Source organism: Thunnus thynnus, chromosome 22, assembly GCF_963924715.1.
Source record: "Thunnus thynnus chromosome 22, fThuThy2.1, whole genome shotgun sequence".
Lineage (NCBI taxonomy): Eukaryota > Metazoa > Chordata > Actinopteri > Scombriformes > Scombridae > Thunnus > Thunnus thynnus.
Genome location: NC_089538.1, coordinates 4,550,519 through 4,564,925, shown reverse-complemented (window position 1 = coordinate 4,564,925; position 14,407 = coordinate 4,550,519). Strand labels below are relative to the sequence as shown.

Here is a 14,407-nt window from a genome sequence, read left to right as displayed (position 1 = left end):
TTTTTAAATCTAGTTTATTTTATTGCGTTTTCAAAAGTCTTATTTCTCGTGTACATTACTCTCAGATTGTTTCACTGTTTACCATCTACATTTCAGTCAGTTATTTAACCTGTGTGAAAGGTTCTATACAATTGTATCAATAATGACTGATTGATTAAATAGAACCTATAGCTGCCTTTGACTCTTCTAGAGAGAAGGGAACACTAGTCATGGTTTTATACATTACAAAAATTCTCAGAGAAACCTCAAATGAAGATGATGCCTTGCACCTATTATCTTGTGAGTGTGTGTAGATGCTTAAGAGATGAGTTTCAGTATTCAAAGGTGAATCGCTTTAAAAGGATGAAGCTTTTACTGACGGGTCTGCTACTCACCTCTCTACTTGCCTTCTCATCTTGGAGTAAGTAAAAACGTAATAATTATGCAACTTCAACCTTCAAATCACCTCTGTTTAAAGCTGCATACATTGATGGTTTTTCATATTAACCGTGAATCATTACATATGATCAAAACCAGAGTTACAGTCACAGTGTCTAAAGATTTTTCAAATCAAATTTTCAGGGTGTGATAATGGACTGGAGGTTTTCTTTGAAACCTCACATAACTTATTTAAGCACTTCAAATGTACTGTTCACTCATCTTATCATACTGAAGTTATTGTGTGGATAATATAACTCTACAGATAAGAATCAAATAAAGAATTATAAATAATGTGGATACAAGTAAACATACCAAAATACTTCTCATTGCAATAAAAATGAAAGATTGAAGTGAATTAAAAATGACTTGTTTGCTAGCTTATGTATAGACATAGAAACAGATTACTGAGAATGTTCAAAATTCTAGATCGGGTGATGATTATAGAAGCAAACTTCATTTCAAAGGTCAGTATGAACGTATGACGCTAAAGCAGATTTGTATTCATTTACAGAGTAAAACTGTGTAATTATCTGGGTAGTGACTTAAAATGTTGTTCAGCTATTTTCACTTTAAGAATATATACAGTATATATACAACATACTGTATAACTGATATGAACTTAATTTAACTTAATTTTTGCGCTTGTCATATATTTCATACACTTCAGTCCTTTGTCCATATTTGCTTTGTACAGTCAATATTTCATTTCAAGTTTTATATTTCAAGACTATAACTATTCCATTCTGTGCATGCAATTTTAAATTAATTACTTTTAATAACTAATAAATATTAGTTAGTTGAATAGTTATATTTGATAAATAATTTTGGTTTAAGAAACTTTCAGGGATTGTGTTTTTATTTTTTGTTTGTTTGTTGTTTTGCTTTCCACACAATTTCTAGCAAAATGTTATTGAAATGTAATATCAGGGGTTTTTTGTTTTTTTTTTTGAGATGAGGGTGTTCACATAACACTTTTGGAACTGGAAGACATTGGTTTACTTTGTTACAATTTCCTGCTTATATTTCTGTGAAATGTTGCAGAGTGATTGGAAACATAAATAATGAATCAATCAAATGGCCATGTGTAATGTCTGTGGCCTTTATAATGATAAAGCCACAAAGAAATAATCAGCCAACCCTGCAGCTCTACGGGGCTTTTTAAGCCTATGTTGCTTTTATCAACCTTGTTTCTCAACTGTACACCAGCTCCCACCTTTACTGAAATGATGCAGTATAAACTAACCTGTATCACTGTGTCTCCCACAGGTGTTTCTTCAACAGGCACACTTGTTGTGACCCAGACTCCTGATGTCTCTGTCATGGAGGGGGAGACGGTAAACATCACCTGCTGCTGGACGGGGAGGTTTGAAAGAGTGAAAGTTAACTGGCTGAAAAATCAAACAAAAATTAGGAATAACAATGGAATCATCTCAACAAATACATCTCAAGGATCTCTGCGGAAGGAGGCCTGTAAATGTTCGACCTTGACCCTTTCAAGTATCACAAGAGAGGATTCAGGGATATACTTCTGCAACGTGTCTGTAGAGATACCATTTTTAACTGTGGCTAAAGGAAATGGTTCTGTCATCACAGTTAAGACCGGAGAGAGAACAGATGAGAACACACATGACGATGCAAAAGACAACACAGATGGTGGTAAGTGATTACACATCCAACATACAAAGTGTTGCAGTGACAATGACTAGTTGAAAATCAACATGTATCACCTTTGATGAGTGTGTGATGTTGAGGATAAAAAGCAGCAGGTAGCTGACACTGTATAAATCTGCACTGCACTGCTGACATGTGTCTCTGTGCTTTCACTCTAACGTTTTGGACAAGTAGTTGTCCACACAGCAGACATCAAAGCTACTATAATTCTTCAAATCTTATTAATGGAGCAATCATTTCCAAAATGACCACCAACTAGAGGGCTTGAATTTAGCGAAGGAGACCATGACTTAGTATTTCTGAATTGAGGCTTTTGGAATGGGAGTCAGTTGGAATATCTAGTGGCCGTTGGAGGTATTGCACTTTATGGTACTTCCACATTGGCTTCAGCCTTAAGTTGTTGTGGTTGCTGCTTGTTTTAAACACAAACCCTAAGCACTGATCCCTCATGGACATTGATATCACCTTCCTAGTTAGCATAAATGTGAGTGTATGAGCCTACAAGGGCAAAATATGAGCTATGAGGAATGGATGAGTGACGTATGATGCTAAAGCATCGCTGTGCTTTTTGACATGAGGGTGTTAATATAATATTTCTGGAACTAGAAGAGATTGGTTTACACTAATTTCCTGCTTATATATCTGTGGAATGTTGCAGAGTGATTGGAAACATAAATAATGAATCAATCAAATGGCCATGTGTAATGTCTGCGGCCTTTATAATGATAAAGCCACAAAGAAATGATCAGCCAACCCTGCAGCTCTACGGGGCTTTTTAAGCCTTTGGTTCAACCTCACTGCTTTTATCAACCTTGTTTCTCAACTGTACACCAGCTCCTACCTCTACTGAAATGATGCAGTATAAACTAACCTGTATCACTCTGTCTCCTCATAGGTGTTTCTTCAACAGGCACACTTGTTGTGACCCAGAGTCCTGATGTCTCTGTCATGGAGGGGGAGATGGTAAACATCGCCTGCTACTGGACAGAGACGTTTGGAAGAGTTGAAACAGTGGGAGTTAACTGGCTGAAAAATCAAACAGTAATTAAGAATAAAAATGGCATCATCTCAACAAATACATTTCAAGGATCTCTGCAGAAGGAGGCCTGTAACTGTTCAACCTTGACCATTTCAAGTATCACAAGAAAGGATTCAGGGATATACTTCTGCAAGGTGTCTGTAGAGATACCATTTTTCACTGAGGCTAAAGGAAAAGGTACTGTCATCACAGTTAAAAACAGAGAGAGAACAGATGAGAACACACATGACGATGCAAAAGACAACACAGCTGGTGGTAAGTGATTAAACATCCAACATACAAAGTGTTGCAGTGACAATGACTAGTTGAAAATCAACATTTATCACCTTTGATGAGTGTGTGATGTTGAGGATAAAAAGCAGCAGGTAGCTGACACTGTATAAATCTACAAGTGTCTCTGCTTTCATTCTGACGTTTTGGACAAGTAGTTGTCCACACAGCAGAGCTACGATAATTCTTCAAATCCTATTAATGAAGCAATTATTTCCAAATAACCACCAGCACACTTATAATAAGGCTTGAATTTAGTGATTGAGACCATGACTTAGTGTGTAAATTGAGGCTTTTTGAATGGGAGTCAGTTGGAGCATCTAGTGGTTGTCAGTAGTATTGCCTTTTAAGGTACTTCCACATTGGCTTCAGCCTTAAGTTGTTGTAGTTGCTGCTTGTTGTTGACACAAGCCCTAAACGCTGATCCCTCATGGAAGTTGATATCGCCTTCCTAGTTAGCATAAGTGTGAGTATATGAACCTACAAGGGCAAAATATGAGCTATGAGGAATGGATGAGTGACACTGCAGCAGATTGGAACGTTAGAACTGAGTTCATTTCTCTAATGTGGCCGTAGACTTTTAGTCTTGTTTTCATTTAAAGGCAGAAATGGATGTCAGGTATTTGGTTAAAGTATTACTGGTATTAATAGCAGCTTATGTGTAACTCAGCACTTGCCTTTGTCTTGTGACTTTCAGGTTCTCAGAGGGAGGAAGTTTTAGTTCATGTCCTGCGATGTCTGCCCATCCTCGCCCTTGTTGCAACCTTCTTCTACCTCAACAGTTCAGGGACCAAAACACAGCAACACACACCAGGTACAATGTAACTTTCACTATAATGATCAGGACTATGCAGTAGCAGCATACATGTTACAGTGTGTTGAGATTGGTGAAGCTGATCCATAAATGTGTCATGTTTCAGCCACTCTGGAAAATACACCTGTTTCAGCCCACAGAAGAGAGGAAGATGAAGAGGAAGGAAATGAGACAGAAATAGTTGCAGAGAGAAGATGAAAAGGATGGTGTCATCTAATGATTATATTGTCTTGATTAAGATACATTTCCAAAAATGTAGAAAATTTTATTAGTGCTTCTGTCATCTTGAGTACTTTCTGGCAGCAGTAAAAATTCTGTTCTGTGTTTACAGCTCGTCAAAATGTGTCTGTCAACGTGTTAACTTGTGGTTTTGCACACCTCTGCGATAACTTGTGAGAAACATAAAAATAAAGGTAATTCTTGGTATGTGTTGTTTTGCGTGTGTAAGTTCAGTCAGTGTAAGGAACTTAGCTGTAGAGAGATGAGTATCAGTAGTCAGTGGTGAACCGGTGTGAAAGGATGAAGTTTCCTCTGAGGGAAAGGCACACTTGTTGTGACCCAGAGTCCTGATGTTGCTGTCATGGAGGGGGAGACGGTAAACATCACCTGCTGCTGGACAGAGACGTTTGAAAGAGTTGAAAGAGTGGGAGTTAACTGGCTGAAAAACCAAACAGAAATTAAGAATAAAAATGGCATCATCTCAAAAGATCAATCTCAAGGATCTCTGCAGAAGGAGGCCTGTAACTGTTCAACCTTGACCATTTCAAGTATCACAAGAAAGGATGCAGGCATATATTTCTGCAAGGTGTCATGTAACTCTCAGAAAGAAAGAGAATAAGCATATTTCCCAAAATGTCAAATTATTCTTGTAATGGAGGAAATGTCCAGTTGGTGGAGCAGCAAACGCTGGTTTGCTACGTAAAAGAGCTTTTACATTTTCTGAAGCTTGACAACAATTTGGAGACCAAATGAATTTGTCCTTCAACAGATCCGCTGAAGCAACACAGATATACCTTCAAATGGAGAGGCTGATGTTTGACATGTCACTAATTTTGATCAAGGCTTTCAACCACACTGACCCCATGTGCCACACTGGGACTTTATCTATTAAATCAGGTTGTTACTGATGTGTTCCTCACCTGTTGTTCCATTGCTCTTCTCATGTGACTCTGAGAAAGACAGAAAACAAGTGTAGTGTAGAAAAAATTGAAACATGTAAAGGTTGATGTGATGAAATACAATAATACAGAACATATGTGATTGTCTTTAATTCATCAGGAAGACCCCTCCAATGATTGGTTCAGAGCATCCAGACCAAAATCCTTTTAGTAAGATTTATAACAGTATATAAACCATGTCTTCATGTATTTTAGTAAAGGGTCAAAAGTTTTTCACCTCATAACAACCAATCAGGCCTGCAGATGTAAATGTTAGTCTGTCATTAATAAAATTTTCCTCCAAAACAATAATCCATCCACTTAGGTTCAAACCTGCTGCCCATCTGTGAAAACTGCAGTCTACTGCAGTAATGGGAAACATCCAGGTGTGTATACAGTAGTACTCATCATGGATGTTGGTATGTATGCAAACACATTGCTTTTTCTCTGCACAACTCTGATTCTCTCCCTGACTTGTTTTGTCCTGCTGCGCCCTCAGGAGGTGGAGCACTGCTACAACATCCAGAGGGAGCTTTACCAAACATGCTCCTCAAGATCAGGTAACAATGCAGGTTAGTGGTGAAAAATGTACAAAACAATAACACCTGACATCTCTCATTAGCATTGTAACACTGAAGTGCAAAGACTTCAGGTAAAGTTGTTTAGTGCAACTTATTTTGGTAATATTTTGTTTTACAGGTCACTGCATTTATTCTAATTTCCTGGAAATATTCATAATAATTTGCAGATATGTAACTGTTACATTTTAGGAGATTTGCAAAACATGTTGGTGCAATTATACAAATTATAAGAAAGATGGAAAAAAGTTGGTTCATATGTGGAGGATTTATACAGTATGTTATGGTAGAGACACGCGTAAGACTCCCCTAGTTTGTACTAACTGTGTCACTCCAAACAATCCTCATGTCACTCTCACCTGCCCACATTCACCATCCTCAACACTCATCAACAGCCTTCTGTTAGATGATGACTTCAGTTGCTGACTATTTACTGCTTGGAGCACATGCAGCTTTTATGGAGGAGAGTTCAGCTTTGATGAGATAAATGACCATTATTATTATTATTATTATTATTATTATTATTATTATTATTATTATTATTATTATTATTATTATTATTATTATTATTATTATTGTTGTTGTTATTGTTGTTGTTATTATTATTATTATTATTATTATTATTATTATTATTATTATTATTATTATGACACATTATTTTCCTACATGATCATCCAGACACATCCAAATAAAGAGACATTCAAGACACATTGAAACAGAACATATATTAATATGAACAACCCAGTAATACAAAGACTGAAAGCAACTTTTATAGCAGACAGGTGAGACATGTAGAAAATGCTGAGGTTTCCATGGTTACTATGTGAACTGAACCAACTTCCACCAGGACTGTCTATGATTTCTACAAACAAACACTCGCGCCTTCAAAATGATTTGAAAGATGGTACAATCACATAAAAACTACATAAATAGTGGCTCTAACCAGTGGTGGGAAAAGTATTCAGACCCTTTACTAAAGTAAAAGTAAAAATACAACGATGTAAAAATACTCAATTCCTGAATTCAAAATGTTACCGAAGTGAAAGTACAGAGGTATCATCAGCCACATGCACTTAAAGTATCAAAAGTAAAAGTATTCATTTAGCAGAAGGACTTCTTTTAAAGTGCAATATTATTACAATATATTACATTATTTGTTTTTATCACTATATCACTCCTACAAATACATGTCAAAACATTTTAATGTTTTAGTTTGTCAATGTGGAGCCAACTTTAGATACTTTATACACTACTGGGTAGATTAGTAGTAATGGTACTGCATCATATTGTATGAATGTATAATTTGATTTTTAACTATAAATGGAAAATACAAGTAGTGGAGTAAATAGTTAAGGGGAGTAAGCAACATAAATCCCTCTGAAATGTAGTGTAGTAGAACTTTACAGCAGCATGAAATGGAAAGTAAAAGTACCTCAAAATTGTACTTAAGTGCAGCACTTGAGTAAATGTACATAGTTACATTCCACCACTGGCTCTAACCAAAGTAAACCAACAAAATACAGTGTATGACTACAGGTTACACTTATTGGATGCTCAAATGCTGATAATGAATGTACTATAAAAATACATCAGGTGAACTTAGGACTGAGTTTAGTGTTAGAAATGGAGTCCATGTTGAAAAAACACAGTCTATGAGAATAAAACCTTGTCATCATTATAATCTCAATACATTTATTTCTTAAAAGAAATACTGACTGTTCCAATGCCTCTCTCCTCAGTATCTATTTAGTTAGTAACCTACTGTATGTCAGTATTTTGAGTATAATAAAAGAGGATCTTTGTCAAGCAGAAGAGCAGAATGTCTTTTTTCAAACTCTTTTGTGAGAATTATATTAAACAGACAGAAAGTCATCGCCTTCTTTCTTAAAGAGGAAGGAACAGACATCGTGGTTTTTCACACTTGATGCCCAGTATGTTTCTGTTGTGTGTGTGTGTTCATGTGTGAGCGTATGCTGGGAGGGACTTGCAGCAGATGTGAAGAGATAAGTGTCAGTCGTCAGAGGTGAATCATTGTGGAAAGATGAAGCTTCTACTGAGCTGTCTGCTTCTGGCTTCGCTCTGTGATCTCTCATCTTGGAGTAAGTAGAAATACAGACATTCTGCTTCTGTTGTGCAAGAATATGCGCTCAAAGACGTCTCTTAAAGGTCAAAATGATGACAGGTTTTTGTAATTATTGTCTTTACTGACTGAATATCAGAATATCAGAATGCTGTAGTGCGTGTTATAGCCTGCCAACAAAAATAGTTTAAAATATGACTCCAATGAGTAAATGTGTGTTGGTTCTTCTCATATATATATATATATATATATATATATATATATATATATATATATATATATATATATATATATGTATATACGTTTCTATGGTTTGATACTCCCTTTTTACACTGAAAAATGTTTTTGGTACAGTCACTTTCAGAGCAGTATATTCACCTGAAAGAGGAATGAAAACCTGTGATATGATGTGATGTTTCAGCACTTTACGGGATGTTGACAACTTTACCCACAATACAGATTGAATCACATATCCTGTTGTTGAAAAGTGCCAAAAACATATTACTCACTACGTTTAGCTTCTGTAGTGATGCAATTTGTACAGTCTTGTGATAAATTACCAAATCATTTATCTCTCTTTACTGTCTCTTTACAGGTGTTTCATCAACAGGCACAGTTGATGTGACCCAGACTGCTGATGTCTCTGTCGTGGAGGGGGAGACGGTAAACATCACCTGCTGCTGGACATGGACGTCTGAAAGAGTTGAAAGAGTGGGAGTTAACTGGCTGAAAAACCAAACAGAAATAAAGAATATAACTAGAATCTGCAACTCAACAAATACATCTCAAGGATCTCTGCAGAAGGAGGCCTGTAACTGTTCAACCTTGACCTTTACAAATATCACAAGAGAGGATGAAGGGAAATACTACTGCAAGGTGAATGTGGAGATACCAGTTTTCACTGAGGCTAAAGGAAAAGGTACTGTCATCACAGTTAAAGACAGAGACAACATAAAGGACAAGACAGAAGAAGGTAGGTGACAAAACATTAGAAACTTGTGTGTTGCAATAAGAGTGCAGTAAGAGTTTACTAGTATATTGATTTTACAGTGGACGGGGCTTTTATTGAAGTGTATTCAGAATGGGATGAGGTCTGTTCAGAAAACAACAACTTATATGACCTCAGTCAAACCTTATTTGCTTGTTATACAAATATAAACTATAAGATTCATGCACAAATTGGATTGTATGTAAAAAGCATTCACTCTCTTGATCTCATAATTGACACATTTGTGTTTTTTCTCACAAGGGAGTTTTTCATCTTTTACCAGCAATTCACTTCCCCTGATCATTACCCTTGCTGTAGTGGCTCCAATGCTGCTCCTCACTCTCATCTGTGTCTGCATACTGCGAAGGAAACAAGGTACAAAGAAAAATGCAGCATTATTATTCAAGTATCAGACACTTATCATTTCCCTACTTACCTCTCATGGGTATCTGGTCATGCAGCTATTTCTGCCTCAGCTTGCCTGAGTCTTCTGCCTCCACCCAAATACACTGGAGGTGTAGCGCATTGAAAATATTTCTTCAGCAGGAAATGGTTTCATGAATGTTCAAAGTTCATCTGTGTGAGTAACTTGGAAATGTTTTTTGAAAGAGATAGCGCTAGTTTAGATTGTAATTAATGCAATTTAATGTAATTCATGTTATTATTTTTAATGTAATTTTCAATGCTGTGAGTGCAAAAAATTCCATTTACCTTCAATTTATTGAGGTTGCAGCAGAAAACTCAGAGACAGACATCTCAAAACATGTGCTAAACCCCCCAAAATATATGCTAGATACAGTAACACTGGTAATGTTAGTGAGAAAATATATTTTTTCATGTCTTTCTTTCATTTCTGCAAGGACACAGAGCAGAGGATTGTTACTTAAACAAAACCTGACATTTAAAAAAAAAAGAAAAATAGCCTCCATTTCAAAGAAGAACCTGCGTATTGCGGCTGATAAGAAGTCTTTGAAAGTGAAGGTGAGAAGCAGATTGACACAAGAAGCCTTCGAGTTACCCAAAAGTTCAGAGAGAGATTGGATGGTCGCCAGCTTTAACAGCTTCATAGCGTGAAACACTGAAAAGCCAATAGCAAAAACAATAATTAGTAGTAGCAAAAAAGAAGAAGTTGTAAAGACTTAAAACAAGAGAAAATGTAGACGATACATTTACAGGATGAAATCATGAGCAACAGTGTGTTGTAAGCAACTTAAAGATTCAGAGATACATTTTAGCAAACCTAACAGTTCTATAAACCTACAAGAAGTAAGTACAGTCAGTTGTCTTAAATTTGAACTGAGGAGTAAATAAAAGCAATTGATAAATGCTAAACCTTACTGTGCTTTAAAGATGACCAACAGGCTCCTCAAATGATTTCTTAAACCCACATTAACTGATTTTTAAAAAGTTGTAAACCCAATACGAACATGTTAGTTTATATAGTTGATATTGCAAATGTGTTAGCAAATGTTTGCATATTTACACATCCATCAGATCATCCATCAGAGCAACATTTGCTTTCATTTAGAGTCGTGTTTCTGGCGACCTATTGAATATATGTCCAATATTCACTCTCCTTTTAGCTCTGTTGCGGTCTCTACTTTACAGTCTCTACTACTACTGAGGCAAATATCGGGCTACGTAGTCACTAAATGCACCATGTTACCTGCTAGTTGTTAACTTTGTCTGATTGCTGCTTTTATGTATTTTTTTATTGTGTTCAACAAGTATGACTTAAGTGTTCAACAATTATGACTTAAGTATCCCATAATTACGACTTAAGTATCTCATAATTATGTCTTACTATCTCATAATTACGCAATACGCTTTTGTGTCATTTTTCCTGACAATTTCAATAATAATTGGTGTGTGTGTGTGTGTGTGTTTCATGGGTTCAGCGATAGCAGCCAGGGTGATCTACGAGGTTCCGCACATTGACTCTGAGGTGGCAGACATGGACAAACACAGCACCAGCTCCTCCAGTGGCTCCTTTCAGTGGGTGAGTCCAATATCAGACTGAAGAAAAAATATTAATATTGTGCTACCCAACAAACATGATCCTGATTCCCTTTTGTTCAGTGTGGTGAAAGAGAAGTCAAATAGTGTGAAAACTGATCATGCTGTCCAATATACTGCATAATGAGTGACCAGAAAAATACTTTTATAATGTAATACATTGCCTTATATACAATACAACAGCCATGCAAGTAATGATATATTATTTAAAAATTATGTTTCAAGACTGTACTTTGTGGTGTTTTTGTGTTAGACTAAATTACAAACATGTTTTGTCCACATAACTCACACATATGATCATCAATCCATGCAATCCAGTACAACAACATTACAAGCTACAGCCTTGATACGCTGTCAGAAACAATGAAATAGTATGTTTCACAAACTGCAGTACTTTAAGCTGCAACTTCCAGTGCTGAGAAATTATTATGAAATATAACTGACATCCTGTTTCTGATGAATAGTGTCTGTTGCTCACGCCTACTCAGTTTTTTACTGTGCACATTAGTAAAGGTCTAATCATAATATTGACCTTTAAGCAGATCAAACCATCAGCACAATGTGTAATTGCATTTTTAAAAAAAATCTCTCTGTCTTTCTCAGTGTCAGGTGCCAGTGTATGAATCCTTCGATTACCTTGAACACACAGAGAGTAAACAAAGTTCACAGACTGATCTGAGGCAGAGGGACTCCATCAAGCCTCTGAACTTAATCACTACAGCAGTGAACTCTACATCAGATGTTAGAGGAGCCTGATGAGGTGCCCAATGAAGTGCCCTGTACCTCTGCTCCAGGACCATCCACTGCCCCAAACCAACTGTCTGGGGGCTCAAAAAGAAACAAAAGAAACAAAAAAAAAAAAGGAATAATGAGGTTGTAATACTTTAAGAAGTACACTGAAAGGCAGGAGAAGAGGTAGAGGATGAAAAGGAGGAAGAAAGAAAAACATCAGGAGCAGCTGGACACCCTTATTGGCATCTTTGGCAAGTTGGTGGAGAAGCACAACTAGCCTTTTCTTTTTGGTTTGAATGTTTTAGTTCATGGTTATCAACCCTATGGAGTTGTTTAAGTTCAGTTTTTTGAAAATATGTATGGCTATAAATAACATGTCTGTTTCCTCACATCAAATTATTCTTCAGTTCAAAGCTGACATTAAACATGAGTTGCTTTTCATTCATCTCAGTGCAGTATTCTTTGAATTGAGATCTTCAGCATGAACATTGAAAGTGTTTGCTTTAAGGGAGATTTGTGCATGCAAAACAGAAATGTGTTTAAATGTCATTCTTGAATATCAAAATCCATCACAAACAAGAATCAAAGAAGGCATTAATGTAGTTATTAATAGCTTTATGAGCACACCAAATTAAACGATTTCCACAAGTTGAACAGAAATGTTATAAGGGCAACACAGGGTTGTGGTAGCTGGTATAAATTTAAACTAAAGTATAAATGTAAACTAAAAGGGATTTGACTAAGCACAACACTTAAACGTATAAAACTTCATCTACTGGACACAAGATGTCTCCTACTTCGCTGTTAAGTCCATTTTCAGTGTATGTGCACTAGAGGCTTCAAGTTTCCACATCACACTTTTATTTACTGGCGCTCGTTTGATTTCAAAGTAGTTGTGATGTCGCAAATCATGCATGTAGGCCCGCCCCTTAAAATCATGTTTTCAATGAGCCCAGAGAAACTTTCCACTTTCAGCAGATGAATGTGAAAACAAACTCTGTACATACATCATTCTGCACAGCGAAGCTCAAACATCCAACTGAAGGAACAAGAAGAAAAACACATTTTTGAGTGGATGGAGACTTTACGTTTGCAAGACACTGTGCTGTTGCACCGCAATCACACTAAATGGAGACTGTGCAGGATGATCTGATGCTATTTGGTGCCAGTACAACAAAAGCTCCATCAGTTTTAACTCTGACTCTAGAACAACCTACGTGGACCCAAAGTGACAATATAGTGAGGTCAAAGGGAGAACACAATTCTCAGAAATGTTTGTCTATGAATTAGCAGCTGTGTTTGTTGAGCTGCATGTCACAAACAACATTAAACATCCAACATACAAAGTGTTGCAGTGACAATGACTAGTTGAAAATCAACATGTATCACCTTTGATGAGTGTGTGATGTTGAGGATAAAAAGCAGCAGGTAGCTGACACTGTATAAATCTGCACTGCACTGCTGACATGTGTCTCTGTGCTTTCATTCTGACATTTTGGACAAGTAGTTTTCCACACAGCAGACATCAAAGCTACTATAATTCTTCAAATCTTATTAATGGAGCAATCATTTCCAAAATGACCACCAGCACACTTATTAGTGGGCTTGAATTTAGCGACTGAGACCATGACTTAGTATTTCTAGAGAGAAGTTGAGGCTTTTGGAATGGGAGTCAGTTGGAGCATCTAGTGGTTGTCAGTGGTATTGCACTTTATGGTACTTCCACATTAGCTTCAGCCATAAGTTGTTGTATTTGCTGCTTGTTGTTGACACAAGCCCTAAACACTGATCCCTCATGGATGTTGATATCACCTTCCTAGTTAGCATAAGTGTGAGTATATGAACCTACAAGGGCAAAATATGAGCTATGAGGAATGGATGAGTGACGCTGCAGCAGATTGGAACGTTAGAACTGAGTTCATTCCTCTAATGTGGCCGTAGACTTTTAGTCTTGTTTTCATTTAAAGGCAGAAATGGATGTCAGATGTTTGGTTAAAGTATTACTGGTATTAATAGCAGCTTATGTGTAACTCAGCACTTGCCTTTGTTTTGTGACTTTCAGGTTCTCAGAGGGAGGAAGTGTTAGTTCATGTCCTGCGATGTCTGCCCATCCTCGCCCTTGTTGCAACCTTCTTCTACCTCAACAGTTCAGGGACCAAAACACAGCAACACACACCAGGTACAATGTAACTTTCACTATAATGATCAGGACTATGCAGTAGCAGCATACATGTTACAGTGTGTTGAGATTCGTGAAGCTGATCCATAAATGTGTTCATGTTTCAGCCACTCTGGAAAATACACCTGTTTCAGCCCACAGAAGAGAGGAAGATGAAGAGGAAGGAAATGAGACAGAAATAGTTGCAGAGAGAAGATAAAAATGATGATGTCATCTTATGATTACGTCGTCTTGATGAGGATACATTTCCAAAAATGTAGAAGCTGTTATTGATGCTTCTGTCACCTTGACTACTGTCACTCTTTGCTTTCTGGCAGCAGTAAAAATTCTGTTCTGTGTTTACAGCTCGTCAAAATGTGTCTGTCAATGTGTTAACTTGTGGTTTTGCACACCTCTGCGATAACTTGTGAGAAACATAAAAATAAAGGTAATTCTTGGTATGTGTTGTTTTGCGTGTGTGAGT

General features: G+C 36.8%; 1 protein-coding gene across 4 annotated transcripts; it reads left to right on the top strand.

Annotated features, from left to right (window-relative positions):
* The first annotated feature begins 334 nt into the window (after window positions 1-334).
* On the top strand, window positions 335-14,246 carry LOC137174584 (uncharacterized). Of its 4 annotated transcripts, none has more exons than XM_067579970.1 (5): window positions 335-400; window positions 1,687-2,076; window positions 2,987-3,385; window positions 13,828-13,944; window positions 14,052-14,246. In XM_067579970.1, exons 1-5 carry the CDS (start codon window positions 343-345, stop codon window positions 14,141-14,143), a joined length of 1,056 nt encoding a protein of 351 aa, XP_067436071.1. In that variant the 5' UTR covers window positions 335-342; the 3' UTR covers window positions 14,144-14,246. The 4 variants fall into 4 exon arrangements, with proteins under 4 accessions (XP_067436071.1, XP_067436072.1, XP_067436075.1 ...); XM_067579971.1 differs by lacking the exons at window positions 13,828-13,944; window positions 14,052-14,246 and adding exons at window positions 4,098-4,214; window positions 4,321-4,530; XM_067579974.1 differs by lacking the exons at window positions 335-400; window positions 1,687-2,076; window positions 2,987-3,385; window positions 14,052-14,246 and adding exons at window positions 7,740-8,048; window positions 8,625-9,002; window positions 9,279-9,392; window positions 10,916-11,016 and having other exon boundaries at window positions 13,828-14,039.
* Window positions 14,247-14,407: the final 161 nt, after the last annotated feature.

Excerpts from the sequence above, each read along its gene's own strand:
- LOC137174584 (XM_067579970.1), top strand. The coding sequence starts at position 343 with ATGAAGCTTTTACTGACGGGTCTGCTACTCACCTCTCTACTTGCCTTC. Across the intron at positions 401-1,686 it reads ACTTGCCTTCTCATCTTGGA|GTGTTTCTTCAACAGGCACA; the intron begins GTAAGTAAAAAC and ends TGTCTCCCACAG. Across the intron at positions 3,386-13,827 it reads AAAAGACAACACAGCTGGTG|GTTCTCAGAGGGAGGAAGTG; the intron begins GTAAGTGATTAA and ends TGTGACTTTCAG.